Here is a 22,393-nt window from a genome sequence, read left to right on the forward strand (position 1 = left end):
ATGTTTAAGGATGGCGTTCTAATGTCCGGTGAGGAGTCATGTTTACTCATAGAAAAAACCGTTTTGAATTTTTCAGCCAATGTGAGGCAGCAGCGTACATCGTTTGCCAAAATGTTTGGCGAAAGGGGCCATACTTGAGAGTTTGCCTCAAAATTTTTGGGGATGAAATCGTATCAGAGTGTGCTTTGACGGTGTTCTGTCAGTGCACCTCTGGATGCCGTTGATCTGAAAATGAACGGGATCCTAAACCTTTATGAATGGGATGCCCATCACTTTGATGGGCTCACTCTGTTTTCTGATGTTGTTCATGTTTCGGATGAATGGCAACAGAATGGTTTAACATGAACGGCTCCAATGAGCTTGATCATTGTTTTGATGGGTGTCATTCAATTTTTAAGATGGACGACATCTTCTGATGTGATTTCTCATTTTTTATGGATAACTAGGGGAAAACTGCCTGGTTTAGCGAGTTCATTGGTGTAAAACATTAGAGCTTCTTTGCTAAACAAGTAGGTCACTCGGCTTCAGCTTCACGGCGAAGGGCGCACACTTGTTGGTTTAGAACTGGTGACCATTTGGTCAGCTTGGATACTTTGCCCAACAGGGAGTGCACCCAGCTTTAGCTCGGCGGCAAGTGAAAAGATCAAGTGCAATATGATTGCACAAATATTTGTGCATTAAGCATCTGATCACCCTCCATCTTGGGGACAGGGCCTGTCAGTTGTGGAGCCCTAGGCCTGATGGAGGTCAATCTGGTGCTTAATGCACAAATTTTGTGCCATGTGATTGTACCTGATTCAGACTCTTGCGGCAAAGGACACACCTATAGGTTTCGAGCTCATGGCCATTGGTTTGGTAACTTTGCCCAACAAGGAGTACACCCGGATTTAGTGTCATGGCAAAGGATGCACCTGTTGGTTTCAAACTTGTGACCATCCGTCTCTTAGAGCATGTTTGATGGCTTGTCCAGGTTTGGGTAAAATGAAAAAAAAAAAGAACGGAATTGAACAATGGTTATGTTCATTCTGTAATAACTGTTTCAAGTCCAACGTTTGTTTGGATAGTACTCAAATGCTATGTTCTAGATGTTCGTTGTTTGATGACAATATACGGGGCAACTTGGATAGTCATGGATAATGGGTCAAATTACTTCATTTTGGTTCGTATGACACGATCCGTTCACCATTTTACATGTTTTAACAAGTTTATTATGGTTTTTTGCCTGAATATGAATCCAATTACGCAATTCTATCCAAAAATCATGAATTTTTGCCTTAAATATGGATTTGGAATTGGATTTTTGCCCCGAATATAGATCTCGAATGAGATTTTTGCCTCGAATATGAAATTTTGCTCTGAATATGGATCTCAAATTAGATTTTTGCCTCGAATATGGATCTTGAATTGGATTTTTATCTCGAATATGGATCTAGAATGAGATTTTTGTTCTGAATATAAATTTTTGCTCTGGATGGGGATCTCAAATTGGATTTTTGCCTCGAATATGGATCTCAAATTAGATTTTTACCTTGAATATGGATCTTGAAATTGATATTTGCCACGAATATAGATGTCTAATTGGATTTTGCCCCAAATATGGATTTTTGACCCGAATATGGATATTAAATTGGTTTTTGGCCCAAAATATGTTTTTTCAAAAACTATTCTACATTGTGCTCATTTATCAAAAAAAAGTGATTAAAATTTTTACAAGGTCAACATTTTTGGATTACCTCAAAGTCTTAAAAAAGTTAGAGAAACTTATGATACATAATTTACATATATGACATGCTTTATACAATTATTATTTTACACTAACATTCATTATAGTCATGTCAAACATATCAATTTATGTAACATACATTTCACACAATGCATGCTCAAACATGTATCTGCGACAAACACACTTCATATTCCACTATTTAAAATCATGACTAGCATGATCTCCTGAACCACATCAAGAAAAATACTTATATTCTCATACATTCAAATCATGATCAACATGATCTCCGAATTACAACCACAACAGTCCTAAATATTCACAAGTAAGTGACGTGTATGCATATAATGATGTGGCATACACACACTTTTATTCTTATATATTCAAATCATGCTCAGCATGATCTCCGAACTACAATCACAACAGTCTTAGATATCCACAACTAAGTGGCATGTGTGAGTAGGAAAATGTTGCATACAATAAAAATAAATTCATGGTGTTATGCATTTGCACCACATACCTACTATAGGTAAACACCCAATTTGCAATTTACATTGTTTTCAATGTCCATGGCTTTTCTAACTGCAAGCGATACTTAGCAATAAGTATCATTTATTTTTTTTGTACCTGTAATTAAATCAGTACAGTGTAATATATATATATATAACTCTAAGCATTTTTACTATTTCTACTAAACTATTAAATTCATCTAAGCACATTCCATTTGCTAACATAAACTATGCACGTGTACGTGCAAAGATCGCACCCGTGATATGCGTGTTAACATGGTTAACTACGCACTTTCACGCATTCTCAAGTGCATGTTCATGATGTAAACTACAAAATCAATAATATATCTATAACATGTAAGAAAACCTGTTTAAAAAAACAGTTTCAAACATGCATATACGATATTTAAAAATCTTTTTGAAACTCTGTTGGAAACCACATTCAATTCTGAAATTCGATCTCACATAGGCATTTCACCGAACACTTAGCGAGTGGTGAAATTGTAAGATCCACAAAATGGCAGCACATTAGGACTAAAGACCCTTTCCTCTTTCACAATACCTTACCACTTCTAGCAGCTTAAACATCTTCAGATAGAAGTCCACCATATTCTAATGACAGCATTATGCTGCTCTATGTATTTAGCATTTCATGCACAAGAATAATGACAGAAAGGCCTACATGTGAAAGCCCGATATCAACTTTTGGGATATCAACCTCAAAGTGTAAAGGCTGAAGTTTTTTCATTCCAACAGTTAGTGATAGACTCTCGATTGAAAAAATACAGCTGGCATGGTGACTGGTATCTTGCTTTCAACTTAACATACAAATCTTTGAAATTGAAAACCAAATGGGTCACATCCCTATCCATGATAAGCAACTCAACAATGGTGTTAAGCAGTTTGCAGTACCCACTAAGCTGACCCCTTACACTAAATTCGCTAATGCTTATGCAAAGAGAATGAAGTTCTTTCCAAGCATTACTTCCCAAAGGTTGTCCATAATTGATGGAAATATGTATCTGGAAAACTATATCACTAATGCACACTTGGCAATGACCAAGAATTACGTGAAGGAATGAATCCATCACCCTCCTTCCAGGCTGCCTTTCTCCCAATATATTTTCAAGAGCATTATGCAATGAAATCCCCTGTAATTTACACAAAAACCTTCTTATCAGTTTTTCAGGCTTCACTTTATTGAATTATTGAAAGAAAGGCATGATAAACAATGAAAGAGATTTCCCTCGTGTCATACTTTACTCAAAATCAACAAAAACACTAAGACTTATAAAAAATAATATTAAAAAAAAAAAAGAATAAGACTACAAGCTTGAAGCATGAACTGGCTAACAAAATCGAAACAAGACTACAAATAGTAAGATGCATAACGCGTTGGTGTTAAACCGGACGTACCAGATCTCTCCACAAGTGTGAATCGATGAAAACAATAATGCAATGATAGTAGAAGAAATAAAACCAAAACAAACCAACAACGAAAACAAAATAACACACAACGATTTACGTGGTTCCCTCTCAACTGAGGTACGTCCACAACGACCAATGGGTCAACAACTTCCACTTTCTTCCAACAAAGATTACAGAGTGGCCAAAAGGCATAAGCCTTACAAACACACTGGGTGTAACGAAAAGAACAAGAGGATATACCTCACTGAGGAACAAAGAACGAATGATCTGAAGAACCAACTTGACAAAGCTGTCCTGAAAGAAGTGTAACAACACTTCTTGCTTTTGTTCACTCCACACCCTTTCGGTGCCCTAAAAAGGTTTCTCACACCTTTTCGCTCTCTTCTGCTTCTTATTTTGCTCTCTCATACATCCCTTAAATAGAGGATGAGACCCACATTTAATGTGGAAGACTAAACGTTTTGCACAACTTACAATGCGCCTGAAGCGCATTAATACAAATTGCTATCCACCTGAAGGCACAAATCGCTATCCAATGACTACTACAAATCGCTATGCAATGATACCATAAATCGCTATCCAGCGACTACTACAAATCGCTATACAACTATACCACAAATCATTATGCAGTGATACCACAAATCGCTATCCAACGATACTGCAAATCGCTATTTAGGTTAAAGCACTCTTCGCCAAATCGTTATCGACAAATCATTGATCCTCAAACTCTGAACAACTGAATCATCATTCAACTGAGAGGACATCTACAAATCGCTATCCAGCGAATACGAAAATCTTCCTCAAGAAGATCATGCATCATGCTTGGAATTCTGCAGCGATACTGAATGTGCATCGAACCAATAGATCCCACAAAGGAGGAAAACCCAACAATTCTCCTCCTTCCCAACTTCTGTGGAAGCTTCTTCCATTCCTGCAAGGAATCAACACTTCTCATGCTTGTCCTTGGGCAATGACTTGGTCAACATATCTGATGTATTGTCATCAGTATGCACTTTCTCTAGTTGCAACAATTTTTCATTCAAGACATCTCAAATCAAGTGGTATCGAACATGGATATGTTTTGATCTTGAATGAAACAAGGAATTCTTACTCAAGTAAATCACACTCTAGCTATCACAATAAAGAACATACACTTTTTGCTTCAAGCCCAACTCTTGCAAGAATTTCTTCAACCACAACAATTCCTTACTGGCTTTTGTAATAGCGATGAACTCATCTTCTGTAGTGGAGAGAGCTATACATTTCTGTAATTTTGACTGCCATGCAACTGCTCCTTTAACAAAAGTAATCAAATACCCAAAAGTAGACTTTCTACTGTTTACATCACCAGTCATATCAGAATCTGTGAACCCATCAAGAATATGTTCACCATTTCTAAAACACAGGCTCAACTTTGAAGTGCCCTGAAGATACCTCAGAATCCATTTCACTGCTGCCCAATGTTCCTTCCCTGGATTTGACAGAAATCGACTAACAACTCCAACAACATGAGCTATGTCTGGTTGAGTATAGACCATAGCATACATCAATGAACCTACTACTGAAGCATAGGGAATTTTCTGCATCTCAATTCTTATTCATCAATTGCAGAATATTGACTTGAGCTAAGTTTGAAATGGCTTGCAAGTGAACAATTAACAGGCTTTGCTTTGTTCATATTGAACCTCTTAAGAACCTTTCTGATATAATTCTCTTGCGATAACCAGATCATCCCATATGATCTGTCATGAATGACTCTCATCCCAAGAATCTGCTTTGCTGGACCTAAATTCTTCATGACAAAGGTCTCACTCAACTCTAACTTTAATTTGTTTATCCTGCTGATGTCTTGGCCCACAATCAGCATATCATCTACATAAAGCAAGAGAATGGTAAAATTACCATTTAAATTTTTTTTCACAAACACACAATGGTCTGTGGAGGTTCTTGAATATCCATGCTCAGTCATAAAGGAATCAAACTTCTTATACCACTGTCTTGGTGCTTGCTTCAATCCATACAAGCTCTTCTTCAGCTTGCAGACTAGGTGCTCTTTACCGTTGTCAATGAAGCACTCATGTTGCTCCATATAAATTTCTTCTTCCAAGTCACTATGCAGAAATGTAGTCTTCACATCAGGCTGATCAACTCTCAAATTCATGCTTGCAGCTATACCGAGCACAGTTTAGATGGAGGACATCCTTACAACTGGTGAGAAGATTTCATCAAAATCAACTCTCTTCTTCTGAGCAAAACCTTTCACTACAAGTCGAGTCTTGTATCTAGGTTAAGAGTTGATCCCATCAATCTTATGCCTGAAGACCCACTTGTTCTTCAACACCTTCTTCCCTTTAGGTGTCTTTACTAGATCAAAGGTGTGATTCTCATGCAATGAATTCATTTTCTCTTTCATTGCCTTAAGCCAGTCAGTTTGGTTTTCGTTCTCCAAAACTTCTTCAAAAGTTTTTGGCTCACCTTGATCTGTATTCATCACATACTCATTCGATGAGTATTTCCTTGATGGTTGTTTCTCTTTAGTAGACCTCCTTATCAGAGTATGAGGAAGTGACTCTTGGGGTGTTGGCTCCCTCTCAATTTCTGTCTCATCATATTCTTCCTCTGCATCATTGTGAGGAGGTGACATCTCCTCCATAAAATCACAAACAACCGATGCATCAAGGGGATCTAAGTCAACAAGATCACCTTTAATGGACTTTGATGGCTCAGACTTACCAATGTCTTCAATGGTCTGATCTTCCAAGAAGACAACATCTCAACTTCTGACCACATTTTTATCAATAGGGTCATAGAGTCTGAAGCCAAATTCTTTATGTTCATAACCAAGAAATATGCACTGCTTGGTTTTTGGATCAAGCTTGGACCTCTCTTTCTTCGGAACATGAACAAAAGTTGTGCAGTCGAACACTCTTAAGTGTCCATAGGAAGGTTCTTTCCCTGTCCAAACTTTCTCTGAAACATCTCCCTTCAAGGGAATAGAAGGAGACAAGTTGATAAGATCGACTGCTGTCCTTATTGCCTCACCCTAGAAAGATCTTGGCAATTTAGAGTGTAACAACAAACATCTGACTTTCTCGAGGATGGTGCGATTCATTCTCTCAGCAACCCCATTCTATTAAGGTGTCATCCTCACAGTCCTTTCATGCTTGATGCCATGATTGGTACAATACTGATTAAATGGCCCAATGTATTTGCCACCATTATTCGAGCGAACACACTTCAACTGCCTGCCAGTTTTTCTTTCAGTCATGGCCTGAAAATGCTTGAATACATCTAGAACTTGGTCTTTAGTTCTTAGTATATAAGCCCAAACTTTCTTAGTGTGATCATCAATGAAAGTCACAAAGTACAATTTACCACCAAGTGTCTTAACCTTCAAAGGTCCACAGACATCAGAATGTACAAGATCTAGAATATGAGATTTTCTAGATGCAATGCTTCTATGGAAAGAAACTCTGTTCTGTTTACCATGGAAGCAATGAACACAAGGTTCCAAAGATGTACCTGCTGCACCCGTCAGGAGCTCTTTCTTAACTAGGACTTGCAGTCCCTTTTTGCTCATATGCCTGAGCCTTTTATGCCATATCTCTATGGACGAGTCAGTCTCCACAACATTCACAACACTCTTGTAGGTCTTCGCTTGCAAAGTGTAGAAGGATCAGGTCTTAGTTCCTCTTGCTACCACCAAGAAACCTTTGGTTAACTTTCACCTTCCATCACTAAAGGTGTTGTTGTAGCCCTCATCATCCAACTTTCCGACAATGATCAGATTCAGTCGGATGTCTGGTACATGCCTCACATCTTTCCGCAATAATTTATAGTCAACGTTTGTTTTCAAGCAAATGTCGCTAATGCCAACAATCCTCGACACATCTTCATTTCCCATTCAGACATTTTCGAAGTCACCTTGCGAGTAGGAAGTGAAGAAATCAGCCCGTGAGGTAACATGAAATGAAGCTTTAGAGTCAATAACCCAATCAGTCTCTTGACCGATCAGATTGATGCTAGTGCCATAACAGATAACCATGAGCTCTCCATCTGTGACTACGGTTGTGGCACTCTACTTTTCTTCTGAGCTCTTCTCTTTTCTCTGCTCATTGAACTTGAACTTCCTACACTCCCGCTTCATATGCCCTTCTTGTGGCAATAATAACACTTGACGTCTTTCTTTGAGCTCGAGTGTAAGTGTGCTCTGGATTTGCCACGGTATTGCAGAGTTTTGCTCTTACTTCTACTTCTCTCCCGATTTTCAATCATAAGTGCCTTAGATGTAGAAGGACCTGATGACTTTTTTCTTGTCTCTTTATTCAGAAGACTACTGGTAACTTGGCTCATTGTTACTGTTTCATCAGGTGCAGAGTTACTGACTGTGACCATCAAGGTTTCCCAACTCTCAAGAAGGGAATTAAAGAGCAACAAGGCTTGTAACTTATCATCAAAAGCGATTTTCATAGTGGTTAACTGATTCACAATGCTTTTGATCTCATTCAAATGCTCTGCAATAGAGCCACTCTCTTTATACTTGAGGTTTACAAGCTTTTGAAATAGAAATGCCTTATTCACTGTCATCTTTTTATCATAAAGACTTTCCAGTTTGGTCCAAAGACCATGCGCCAAAGTTTCTATGGATATATGATGAAAGACACTATTATCTATCAATTGCCAAATGAAACCGATTGCCTTTCGGTCTAGCTTTCTCTATTCGTCATCTTTCATCTCTTCTGGTTTGCCGTTGACACCCTCTATGGGTCCATTTAAATCTTTACAAATCAAGAGGTCTTCCATCTTTGTTTTTCAGGTAATCCAGTTTATGCCATTCAAACTGATCATACGATCGACGTTGTTCTCCATGACTTTACACACAAATATATGAACTAAAGCTTTGATACCAGATATTGGGGTTAAACCGGACGTACCGGGTCTCCCTACAAGTGTAAATCGATAGAAACAATAATGCAATGATAGTGGAAGAAATAAAACCAAAACAAACCAACAACAAAAACAAAACAACACACAACAATTTACGTGGTTCCCTTTCAACTGAGGTACACCCACGACGACCAATGGGTCAACAACTTCCACTTTCTTCCAACAAAGATTACAGAGTGGCCAAAAGGCACAAGCCTTACAAACACACTAGGTGTAACGAAAAGAATAGAATGATATACCTCACTGAGGAACAAAGAACGAATGATCTGAAGAACCAGCTTGACGAAGTTGTCTTGAAAGAAGTGTAGCAACACTTCTTGCTTTTGTTCACTCCACACCCTTTCGGTACCCTAAAAAGGTTTCTCACACCTTTTGGCTCTTTTCTGCTCCTTATTTTGCTCTCTCATCCATCCTTTAAATAGAGGACGTGACCCTCATTTAATGTGAAAGACTAAACGTCTTGCACAACTTACAATGCGTCTGAAGTGCATTAGCACAAATCGCTATCCACTTAAAGTCACAAATCGCTATCCAACGACTACTACAAATCGCTATGCAACGATACCACAAATCACTATGCTGCGATACCATAAATCGCTATCTAGTGACTACTACAAATCGCTATGCAACGATACTACAAATCGCTATGCAGCGATACCACAAATCGCTATCCAGTGACTACTACAATCGCTATGCAACGATACCACAAATCACTATGCAGTGATACCACAAATCGCTATCCAGCGATACTGCAAATCGCTATTTAGGTTAAAGCAATCTTCGCTAAATTGTTATCGACAAATCACTAATCCCCAATCTCTGAATAGCTGAATCGTCATTCAGCTGAGAGGACTTCTACAAATCGTTATCCAGAGAATACGAAAATCGTCCTCAAGAAGATCATGCATCGTGCTTGAAATTCTGCAGCAATACTGAATGTGCATCGAACCAATGGATCCCACAAAAGAGGAAAACCCAACATAACGATCTCCAATCGACAACACCATATAGACAACCCAAAAATCTAACAAAATCAAATTTCAACACACCTCCGGATCAAGCAACACAATGCTTTTCTTCTTCCTCACCGCGACTGAGTAACTAGATCTTTGTAACCGATCATTTTCCCTTGAATTCCACCAAACCTCAAAATTAATAGGCAAAGCCACTAAAACTACAAACACCTCTTCCAAACAAGAAAGCACAAAAAAGAAAGAAAAAACTAAAAAAACAATAAAGAATGAGCCAAGAAACCTGAATTTTAGGTCAAAATAAACTCTGTGGGCCTCAATCTTGAGAATCGAAAAAGAAAACAGCGAGCAATCGACGATAATTCAGTCGATCCTCATGGATTCGAAGTGCAATGGAGAATATTCTTGACGAAGAGAATTAAACAATGACACCTTCAGAAGGATGCCGTGAGCGGTTACGCGGGAACACAGAAGCCCTAATTTGATGTCGAGGCGTGCTTCTTCTTCCGACCATGATCGTAGGGATGAAGCTACCCTGACTAGGATGGCAGCATGCAGGAGAGGGAGAGGTTCATGGTTAGAATTGCGCGATGATAGGTTCACAAGGTCGCAGGGAGAGGGGAGGAACTTCGAAGGAGAGAGAGAGAGAGAGAGAGAGAGAGAGAGAGAGAGAGAGAGAGAGAGACGCATCGTACGCATCGACGGGTGCAGTATGCCCGTCGATGTTTTTTTTTTCGTCCCCTTCGTTCTTGTTCGTTTTGTAACAGGGGGAGGTGGATAAAAAATTACACACTATAATGGACGCGGCGGGCATGCGGAACGCCATCCGCCGTGTCCAACGTTTGTTAAAAATCTCTGTTCTCAACGAGAACAGCACATCAAACGTGCCCTTGCCCTTAGTGACCTTCAAGATCGAACCCAACCAATTGAGGGGAGCCCTCGGGCACATGCACACGGTTAAAAATGCAGCTTGAGAAAGCTCATTCATTTTAGGTTCCTGATAAGCTAGTTCGTACAATTCACGAAGAGCATTTTGAAGTAGCCTTATAATAGGCTTTGTTTGGCTTGTAGGGGTGTCAATGATTGGGACCAAAGTTGTCAGTATCCGTTACCCGCCCTGAATCGATTTTCAAACCGGTTTTCAATTATGATTTGGCACGTGTCAGTAAAATATTTAAAATATTTAAAAATATTTTTAATCATTTTATGTATTTTTCAAAAATGAGCCGTCGATTTTGAACCAATACATACGGCCAATTCAGGCTGATTCACAATGACATTAACAACATTGGTTGGGACCTTCAGTCAGACCTGATTCTGACTGAATCTATCATAGAAAAAACCATACCCAGGTCCTACAAAAATTACATGAATCAGTCCTACTTAACACCTATCAAAATAAAAAAATTTAATGTTTTTTTAAGTTGAAAAAAATGCATATATCAATTGAAACTTGGGGAAGATTCTGCTTTTGAATGAAATCCAATAAACCATGCCTGGCTGCTAGGGGTGCAAACGGACTGGATTCAGTATAAAAGTTTTATGATTTTTTGCTGTTCCAATTTGATTCAGATGAGACATTCCTATGTATTTAACTCATCCGGATCCGATCTTTTTGAATCCCTACTGAGTCGGTGCGTTAATTGGACTTCATGAGTTGGATTTGGACAGTTAATCGGACCCCTTTTTTTTTGTTACCAAACCCTAACCCTAACTGGTAATGAGATCATGACTTGGGGGGACCCACTAAGTGGGACCCACTTGCCATGCAGAAAGCATAGCCCCACACAAACTATATGACAAATATGATTGATGGAAAACATCCAGTTTCAAAAGGTCAACTCGATGACCTCCTCCTTCATTGGGACAGAACTCAAAGATGGGAGTTGCTGACTACATTCAGAATTAGGGTTAGGGTCTCAGAGAAGAAGAGGAAGTAATGGGTTCCTTCATGACAACCTTCCTTGGTGGGTTAGGATTCATAGCAATCGGGTCCTTCCGTGCATTTAGGGCATCAATTTCACCCCCTTCTTCCCCAATCTCAGAGAGGAGGAAACCCATCTACTCCCTCGAGCTGACCCTAATCGCCATCGTCTCCTTCCTCTTCCTTCTTAACTCCTTCGTCCTTACCCTCAAAACGCTAGAAATTTCGGACCACCTTGGCTTCGCCCTCCAACTCCAGAACTCCGCCGTTTCCTCTCTCTTCCTCCTCTATTCTGTAGTGGGTATCGTTGATTTCTTCACCAATTCCCTCCCGTTGCCCGCCTCGGTCCCGAACCTCATCGCCCTCTTCGCCTTCCTCGAAGAATTCTACGTCTTCTATTACCAGAAGAAGGACTCTGCCGGGGTCGAGAATCGCTACTTCAGCCTCCTCCTGGTGCCTATTGCTATCTGCATCTGCTGCACCATTCTGGAGATCTCGTACCCGCGTTCCCGATTCCCCCCGTTGGGGCTCGGGATCGGCTTGATTCTGCAGGGAACGTGGTTTCTGCAAATGGGGATCTCATTTTTCACGAGTTGGATCACACACGGATGCTTTCTGCACGAGAGAAGCAGGGGGAATTACACCATCAAATGTAAAGGACACGCGGAGTACCACCGGAGCAGAGCCATCGCCACGCTACAATTCAATTTGCATCTCGCGGCGCTCACGATCTTGACCGTGGGTGCGTTTTCGGTGCTGCGAAGGAAGGTGAATAACGAGAGCTACGGGAGTTATAAGCGGATCGGTGTGAGAGATGGGAACGAAGAGTTGCAGGAGATGGGGAGTGTGGATCCAGTGCATTTCACGCTGGACTCGGACGAGGAAGATGCACAAGAAGAGATAGTAGTGGAGAAGCAGCGGCCGGTTTCTGCATCAGAGACCAACGGTTTGAGCAATAACTAATGTTGTTTCATCATTTTTAAAAAGAAGAAAGTTTTTTTTTGGCAATTGTTGTTTGTGAATTTTCAGTGAGTAGGCTGATAATGTATGTTGGATCTTTGGGAAATGATGGTTTTCACTGGATGGGAATTCTGACTAGTGAGAAATGTAAATCTTACTTTTGTTTTTCAGACTCTTTGAGATGTATTGATCTGTTTCAGTTTTGAGTGTTCTTTGTTTTCCGGTGGTACTCGTAAAAAGCCTAGTTTGTGGCAATATTTTTTAGTTGCATGTTTTTGGAAATTGCAGATACCTTTTGTAAATTATTAATCTTTAGTTGTTTCTTGAATTAAAAAAGAAAATAAGTTTATTTCTTCTTTAATTCTTTTGCTTGAATGTAGTTGTATACTTTTGTTTCTTTAGTATTTTAGTTTAGTTTGTGACAATTTATTGATACTCAGCTTTTGCTAAACTTTCTATTTATTTTTATTTTCTATGTGCTTGTTTACTTAGTTTTTATGTTAGTTAACAATATAGGGTTTATATTTTGTTTTACTCCTTGTGTTAATTTGTTATCTTAGTATAACTAGTAAAAAAAACCACTGAACTGTTAGATATTTCTTATGTAATTTCACAAAGAAATGGATTTTTTGTAACCTTATTGTGATATTTATTATTTTCATGGAGTGCTATCACGTAGTGGTGGTACTATAATGTAATCACCTATCTTTACACCATTTGGAACCTACCGGGCTCTACTTCTTGAGAAGAACTGCCAATCTTGCTTCTAATGTTGTGGGCTCACATGCTTAATGTTGTGACAATTTTATGTTTTTTTTGTCTCTATAATTTGCAGAACAATTTTGGCTTGAAATTCTTGTAAATAAAGGCTATCATCTCTTGGTTGTAGAAGGTATCATAATGCCTTCATCTTTTTATGCTTTATTATAATTTCAAGAACAAGAGCTTACTTAAATATGATGTACATGTTCATTAGATTTTTATAGGCTTCATTTATAACAAAAAAGTTATTTGAGAAAATGTATGTGTTATAACTTGTAAAACCACCCCCGACCAAGTCATCATGGCGGAGTAAATAAAAAAAAAAGTGGTGTGTGTGGTGGGGTAGGTCCTCACCCACTCTGAGGGCTATAAAAACCCTCACGGTGCGCCTCACCTACCACTGATCGAACAAGAGAGACGTGAAAAAAAAAGTAGGGAAAAAAAACCTACATGAGAGAGAGAGAGAGAGAGAGAGAGAGAGAGAGAGAGAGAGAGAGAGAGAGAGAGAGAGAGAGATCGGTGTTGGTGGCCTATTCCTTTATAACAGAGAGAAACAAAGAGATGGTCGGCTATGGCGGTCGGCCTCTCCGTGTTTGAGAAGAAGAGGAAAGACAGAAGGGGTGATGCCCCTTTCGCCTGTTGTTTTTGTTTACATGGGACCGAACCGGGTTGGTCTGGGTCGCCCCCTGGCCGAACTAGGTAAGTTTTTTTTTTAAAGGTTTCGGGTCAAACCGGTTTAGATCGAATCTGCTCAGACTGAATCGGTCTGGACCAAACCGATTTAGATTGAACCGATCTAAATCGAACTAGTTCAGACCAACACAGTCAGGGTGTGAACCAGACTGAGTCGGGTCTGACTCAATCTCTGTTCTCAGTTTGGATCTGATCTAATCTGGATAAGACCAAATCTGGATCCAGTCTGATCCAATCGGTATGGACTGATCCAAATGAAACCAGATCTAAATAGATCTGGGTCTAGATCCTGACCGAACCAATCTGGGTGTGAACCAGACTGAGTCGGGTCTGACTGGGTCTCGGTTCTCAGTTTGGATCCAATCTAATCTGGATAAGACCGAATCTAGATCCAGTCTGGTCTAGTTAGTCTGGATCGATCCAAATAAAAATGGATCCAGCTAGATCTGGGTCTAGATCTTATCTGATTGATATGGATCTAGAATAGAACTGGATCTAGTTTGGATCAATACTGGATCCAGATCTGAATTGGGTTTGGATCCAGATCAGAGCGGATCAAGATCAAACTCATATTGGATGGATTAGTTCTGAATCCATATCAGAAATGGGTCTGGATTCAATAAGATAATTTTGGATCCAGATCTAAAATGGATCTAGATCCAATTTGTAATTAATTTTTGAATTTTAAGAATAACTGTCAAAATGACCAAAGTGCCATTGTGTGTACTCAAGATCCGTTTAGGTAAAATGGGCATAACTTTGCATTCCAAACTCAGAATTGAGTAAGGTTTGGTGCGTTGGACATGTATCGTAGAAGATAATCTTCTTGTCATTTGATTCTAGTCAAATCAGGGGTACACAAATCGAGGTCTGACGAGTCAAATCGGGAGAGGTATTTTGGTAATTTTGTCAAAATATAAGTTATGTGTATTGATATGAACATGCTTGTGTGATGATCAGATCCTACTGTTAGAGCCTCTTCATACTCGATTGCGGCTAGAGCACAACATTCATATTCGAGGTAAGAGATATTATAAGTAATTTTAGTTGTGAATAAACCTTTTTACGTTGCATGTTATTGTTGATGTTGTGTATTAGCATGATTAAAAAGATAACTCTTGAGTATGAACATGATATGTATAAAATGATCATGCATGAAATTATGAGATGATTCCATACTATGTTAGTCGTAATATGTCATGCATGTTAGAAATATATTGTTTTTGTGATAGTATATGTATGTTAAAATCTGCAAATAACATGCATTGTGAGGAGATTGTAATTGACTTGAGTCCCTTTATTCTAGTTATGTCGAATGACTTTTACATTGAGATTAATATGCATAACTTTTTAAATCCTGAAAGTGGTGACCTGTGGAAAGGGCTACTTGGTTCGCGGTTAGATTGTAGCCAATATGGAGAGTGGGTCGTTGGTGATTTAACGATGTAGGGACTCTATATCGTTGCGTGCTTAGTATGAGATAAGTGTGAACCCTAATGCCATTATAAGATTGAGAGTAAGATTTGTCGTGATCATGTCACGATATCACTCGTGAGAAAATGAGTGAAACACGAGTTTGAGAATATGGTTCAATGTATGAACTCAAGATATGCCTTAAGGTTATATTTACACAGTGTTGAGACTCTAAACAATCATGGATAGTTGAAAGTCATCATGGTTAGGATGTAGCATGAACCATGCTGATATTGAGATTTAGTCTGACCTTCCGGCTAGCTACCAGTGAGGTTTCTTTTTTTTTCTTTATTACAGTACCTGGTGGTTCGGGGATCATTGAGAGTGTATGGTTCATAGTCTAACAAACATGTACAATTGGGGTATTCTACGTGGGTTGCTACGATCATATACGGCTATGATCGGTATAGTCGACCTAGTGTTTTAGTTTGGTTTGAGTGAGTGTTTGAGAGAGTCAAATGAAGGATAATTAAAATATACAAACTTGTGTTCTATATTGAAAACTAAATTTCGACTAAGAGCTTAAAGCCCACTACTGTTGTAAGTTAAAGTTCTTATTTGCTTAATATTTTTTACTGGGTTGTAGACTCACCTTTTATATAGTTACAACTGTATGTCCTAGGCACATTAGCATAGGCAGGATGGGACCGACTACTTCTACTTCAGCAGAGTACTTGGTCGTTTTTATTTTTCTTATCATTGGATATTCATGTACTTGCTATTTTCTCATGTTGTGAATGATGAACATTGTGAAAGAAAATGAGTTATTGGTAAAAGAATTTAAAAAAAAGAATTTAGCCATGTTTTCTCTGTGTGAACTCTGTATGATTTTCCTCTAGAAAGTAATACCAACCGGACTAAAAGGTCCTTGGGGTGTTACATAACTATCGGGTTGAATGATTGATTTGGCATCCAAATGTGCAGGTCATAGAAATGGGATTAAAGTTTTATATAAAGTGAGGGAGAGAGAGATGAACTTCCTGGAAAATTGTAAGTTTAGCATACTAACTTCATGAGGAGAACTTGATTTTTCCCCATGGAAATCTGTTTTGATTAAAGAAGAAAAACTAAGGTGCTTTTTCCTCAATTTTAAAAACTTGGGAATGTTTCTGATTATTGCAAAAAAACCTTCTTTTTTAAAATTCCCTTAACCCTTAATTTCTTCTTTTAGAAAATAATCATTTTTCCTAGATTCTTCTGCTTGTGTCCCAATGATGGATAATGTGGTGAAGCTACCTGCACCTTCTTGTCTGTTCATTTAGTGAAATGTGGACCGTCTATAGCTGGACAAAGAAAAAGCCTATGAAGCTCATTGCTAACAGGTTCCACTTATCCCCTAACTCATGTCCTTTTATCATAGCAGTACTGGAATCTGATTCTTGCAAGTTGTTTTGATCAAGTGTGACCAATAGTTGGATTCAGCATGATCCATTTGTTAGGAATTGACACTTGGACTGTGTTTGACAAAAAAATATGATTTTTAAGTCTATAAAATTTTGATATTTTTACAGATGTTGATTTTGGAATCACTAGGAAATCCTGCACACAGGTCAGGTTCCGGCAGTTCAAACACTGATCTTCACTAAACCCTTTACTTACAATAGGCTTCTAAAACTTGGTGACATCTCCCTATGCAATTTTTAGTGGCCTAGATATTAGGAGGATTGAAGTTCTTAGCAGAAGTCATACTTAATAGTCTAGAAGTGGGATGAAATGAAGATGTTTGGGGAGTGAACTGAAAATGTGGGGGGAGATGTGAGCGTTCAAGTGATGGAAGGAAAATCATAGATGGGTCATGAGTTTGTTCATTAGGAATTGTGGCCTTTTGAGCTTAAGGTGTTTCTTACATAGTTACCGGGCAATGAAATGGATACGAGAATTGATTCGTGAAGCAAAAGTGGGGAAGCGTGATTGTGTAAGTGCATAGGAAATGAAAAGGAAATACATAAAAAGCAATATGATGTGCGAGCAGAAGCAAATAAGAAATGATGTGAACACAAATATACAATGATGTGAAACCAACATGCAAGCCTGTTATAAAAAATTATAATTTTCTAATATAAAAAATGTAAGAGCTGAGGGGAAAATGACAAGCGAGAGAAAAACTCTAAGCAAAAGGGAATCAATTTAGGAAATGAAGAGGAAGCTGGCTTCCCACTAAAGGGAATCAAGTTTCTCATATTTTGGAAGCGGGTTTCCCAAAGCTTTCCCTCTTTTAGGGGAAGCAAGGAATTTCCCACTTCCGAAGCAAGCCTCCGGGGAAACGAGTCTTTCCATGTAGCAAGAAGCTTCCTGTAACTATGGTTTCTTATATACTATGAAAATTATTACCAGAGAAGGTAAGATATTTCTGGTCAGATTAGATCTTGTATGAAGATCAATTGTTTGATGTGAAGCTTTGTTTTCTCTATAAGATTTGCTAAAAAACAGCCATTTTTTTGCATGCCAAAAATATTTCTGGCTTTTTAATACAAAATTATAGTCGACATAATATTTTATTTAGCAGGGGACACACTGTAGGTCAGTACTGAAGGATGTGAAAGTTTTGAGTCTTACATTTGATAAAGCTTCCAAAGGACTTCCTCTGAGATGGTAAGAATAATCACCCACTCACTAACACAATTCATTCTTAGTGAGATTCTTGTCACTCAGTATACACCTCTTTTGTTGAGCCAATTCTGCAAAATCTTCTAACAAAACCAATGAATACGTCTAAAGAGGATATGAAAGTTTGTTAGCCTCCTGGAGTTCATTTCCACTGTGCTTGAGGTGTGGGGTTGCCCTAAAATGGAATGTATAACCCTGTTACAGACACATCAACAATCAAACTGTTTGGTGGAGAGAGTGCCAGGGTCTTGCAGAGGAATAGTTCATTATATCCATGTTTTGATGTATCAAGTTACCTTCTTTTTCTAGGTCAGCTGAAATAGGTCAATAGGTTCAGCAGAAAATGTGCAGCACAGTCTCTCTCTCTCTCTCTCAGAAAAACAGGGAGAGGGGATCACGTCAGAGGCACCTCTGAGGCGCCTTGGATGCCATTCATCTTAAACACCCATCAAAACAATGAACAAACTCATTGTCAGCCATTCATTTAAAACCATTTCGATGCCATTCATCCGAAATACGAACGACATTGGAAAAAAGAGTGGGTTCATCCAAGTGATGGGCATCCCATTCTTAAAGGTTTTGGATGCTGTTCATTTTCATATCAACGGCATCCAGAGGTGGGGGAATACCGTCAGAACACACTCTGACCTGATCCCATCTCAAAAGCAGGTTGGTATTGCTAGCAACAAGTATATGGTAAAATTTGGTTGGCCAGCTATGTGGAGGAATGATGGATCATAGGCCGTTCCTAGAGAGGGAATCTTTCCTACGCTCTTGGCCTGGCCTTCCCTCTTTTACTTGGGCATAATTATTAATGCCTTTATAATCCTATATTCAGTTAATTGGGTACAGATCCAAATTTGGATATCCCTAGCTTTTATCATGCCTCATTGTGTTTTTTTTTTTTTTGGGGGGGGGGGGGGGTCATTGCTGAATCTATTTTTACAACTACACCTGATTCAGCTTTGAAAGCACAATAACCAGTCTGATATAGTCAGGTCTTGAAGGGGGGTTACTAAATACAGGTAAATGGTAATTTTTAGTTGGACATCCCACCCTACCTGATCAACTGGCATCCCTAGGAGTATGCAACTGGATATAACATTAGGACTCTCTCTCTCTCTCTCTCTCTCTCTCTCTCACACACACACACACACACACACAATGTGTGTGTGTGTTGCAAAATTCCTGCATTTGTACCCAAAAAAGATAACATATTTGGAAATACCCCACTAAGAAACAATCATGATTCCAAGGAAATGCCCCACTGAAGCATGAAGCATGTGCCTTGTGTTATTGACAAGATAGAACTTTCTGAGTGTCACCAATATGAAAGCTTGGTCATTCCTAACCATCTTGGTCAATTAATACCTTTACCAAGAAGGCTGAATATAGCCTTTCCATCGATATGTACTGCCTTAGTATGCTCTGTGTCGTCAAGCCTCACATTTCCAAATTGAAGCCTACATGAAAGTATAGATTTTGGGTAGTTATACATTGGGTAATTTATATATAGGTGCCTATTGTATGGCAAATTTATCTGTAGCCACCTCAATTTTCAAATGTTTAAGATAAATGCCTACATTTTCAAGAAATTACTTGAGTAACTGCCTTTAGTTTCTTTTACTCAATGAAATTGCCATTAATTATAGCTACATAAATGGAGAGCTACAAATGTGAAATTCCACCAATTAAAGAAATAAGAAAGTTAAAAAAATGCCAATTTTAAAATTTAATTAAAGTTGAGTGGTACATAAACTAATTCAATCGGTTGGTCATCTAAGCAATTTCTTAAAAGGTTAGGAACTTATCTTGAATATTTGGAAACAGAGACTGCTAATTTGTAAATTTAGAATATGTTAGGTGCCAATATGTAAATTACCCCATGTTGGTGGCAGTACTATTGTGTTGGTTTTGAGTCTGAGCACCCACGGCTTTTCAGAATAAAAACTTAGAGCTTTCTGGAGTACGGACTGGGTTTGTTTCCTATGGATCTGGATTTGGATCTGTCTTCAGATCAGGAAGTCATTAATGGATTATTCAGGTCCATTTGGAAACCATCCTGGATCCATATTTATGATCAGTACCTGTTCGGAAACATCTGAACCCATTAAACAGCCATTTGACTTATGTCAATTTTGATATAAACTCGTATATATAATATATGATATATGCTTAGTTTAATGGGTCTACATGAGCTGAGCCAAGCCAAACACCTATTGTTCATGAATAACTCCTGGCTTGGCTCGCCTAACCCGTTTGATTAGTCCAAACAAGTTTCACATGAGCAGAACCTAGCCCAGCCATGAGCTGTTTGGCTTGTGTACTAGCTAGGGCTGGGAAATGAGATGAGCTGCTTGTGGCTCATGCTTGGCTTGTAAAGAGCTTGTTCGCACTCATGAAGTGGGCTCAACAGGCTCAAGCATGAACTTCAGCTCGGCTCAGCTCATATACTCTCGTTTATTAATAATAACTATTTTTGTATATATATTTTATATTATAGAATGAAGATGGTTGAAGTGTTTGACTTGTAAGCAATAAGTCTAGAGTTCAAATCCTATTGCTTACAAGTTTGAAACAATTATTTATTTTGTAATGAACTAGTGTGAAATTGGTTTAGTAGATTTAGGTTCCAAATTCTATTGTTTTCAACTTTTAAAAAACATATATTTTTTTGTAAAAGAGCTTGCTCGTGCTTGGCTCGTTTAGCTCAGGCTTTTCATGAGCTCAAGCTCAGCTTGGCTCGACACAAAAAATGAGTCAAGCTTGAACACCCTCAGTTCGGTTCGTTTACGGGCCCTAGTACCAGCCATAATGTCTAGTCAAGACATAAGTTTGGTTCTAACTGAATCCAATTGAACCAAACCCATATGCATCTAACTCATGGTATACGAAAATGTCTCGCATCAAAGTCTCATATAGTTCCAAGATGGGTTTGGGGTAATTTATCTAGATCCATGTGCTGCAAGCCATATATACCACATTGATAACCAGGAAATTTGGATAAAGTGGAGTTGGATCCAGATCGAAAAGCTACCTGTTCTCAGCAGCAAGAAATATTGGTTCTATAGGGTTTGTATTGAACCATATATTCTCACGGTTACATTGCTCTGAGACCCATCATGCAATCGCCATATGATTCATCAGAACGTGCAAATGGATCAGATATGGGTGGATCATAGCTGGTCCAAATTATTAAACACTGACTCTGAATCCAAATCCAAATCCAAATCTGAGGTAAATCTGATGCAGTAGAATTCAATCCTCGATGTAAGCATTGCACGATATCATCAGATCCAGTCCATCCAGCAAAATTGAAAAAGATAAAAAACAAGCCTTTGGCAAATAAAAATAACAAAATGATCATATTTGATCTGAATCAGAATTTTGCATAAAATGTTGACCCGATTCAATGTTTGGATCTGAAAAGAAAGCCTGATCATACAAGTTTAGGGGTGTCAACGGGCCGGTTCTGGTTCAGACCCAGGTGAGTCTGAACCTGTATCTGTTTTTTGAGGTGCTGGTACTTGGTCCGGACCCGGATCCTATAAGGTTTGCTAAAAGAAACACCATACCCGGATCCCATAAGGATTACATGAACCACACTGGGTCCATACCCAGTAAAATAACATTTTTTAAATCTTCTTTATATTGAAAAATCATGTGTCTTAATCGGAACTCAGGTTGGACCTCGGTCTGGTAAGAAATTTCACAAACCATACCTTGCTCCATATACTAATCGGACCCTTTGGGTCCGACCCAGTTTCTAATCAGACCTCTTTTTTTTATCACCAAACCCTGACCCTATAGGGTTTGGTATGGGTCAGGAACGGGTCAAACCTGACCCATTGATACCCCTATACAAGTTCAATTCCGATGTCAAAGCACATTGAAATTCTTTTCTGAGTTCCATACCTGAAAGTGATGTGCTAAATTAGAATGGGAGATCCAGCTAATCGGACCTACTTGCTACCCAAACCAGCATCAGGGTCGGGGCAATCATCCTATAACTTGGGCCTTATGGACTTGTGGTGGATCATCAGTGGCAATGAAGACCCTAATCTTACTTGAAAGTTGGTCGTGAACATGCCGCACTCTATGGGTCCATTTTCAGGTCTTGCTTCTACTAAGCCTAGATGGGTTCCTGGATCTATTTGATATTATCCAAATAAACCATATTTCCCTGGCCCAACTAAATTGGGCAACAAAATGCTCACTTTCCAAATTATTGTTATGTAGTTTCATGCTGGATCTTTGCTTCAGTTAACAGATTATCTGACTCAGGTCTGGTGTGGATCTCAGATCAGTATCTGATCCAGATTGATCTAGGACCCAATAAGGTTCAAATCACTCTTAGATGCACAAACAAGAACTAACCCAGGTCCGTTACACTGATGAG

General features: G+C 38.8%; 1 protein-coding gene across 1 annotated transcript; it reads left to right on the forward strand.

The window, feature by feature from the left end:
- Positions 1–11,429: 11,429 nt before the first annotated feature.
- Positions 11,430–12,714, forward strand: LOC149812772 (plant viral-response family protein (DUF716)). Its single transcript, XM_089991580.1, has one exon. The coding sequence runs from the start codon at positions 11,515–11,517 to the stop codon at positions 12,460–12,462; it is 948 nt and encodes a 315-aa protein (XP_089847706.1). The 5' UTR covers positions 11,430–11,514; the 3' UTR covers positions 12,463–12,714.
- Positions 12,715–22,393: the final 9,679 nt, after the last annotated feature.

Source organism: Nuphar pumila, chromosome 16, assembly GCF_984573655.1.
Source record: "Nuphar pumila chromosome 16, dmNupPumi1.hap1.1, whole genome shotgun sequence".
Taxonomy (NCBI): Eukaryota; Viridiplantae; Streptophyta; class Magnoliopsida; order Nymphaeales; family Nymphaeaceae; genus Nuphar; species Nuphar pumila.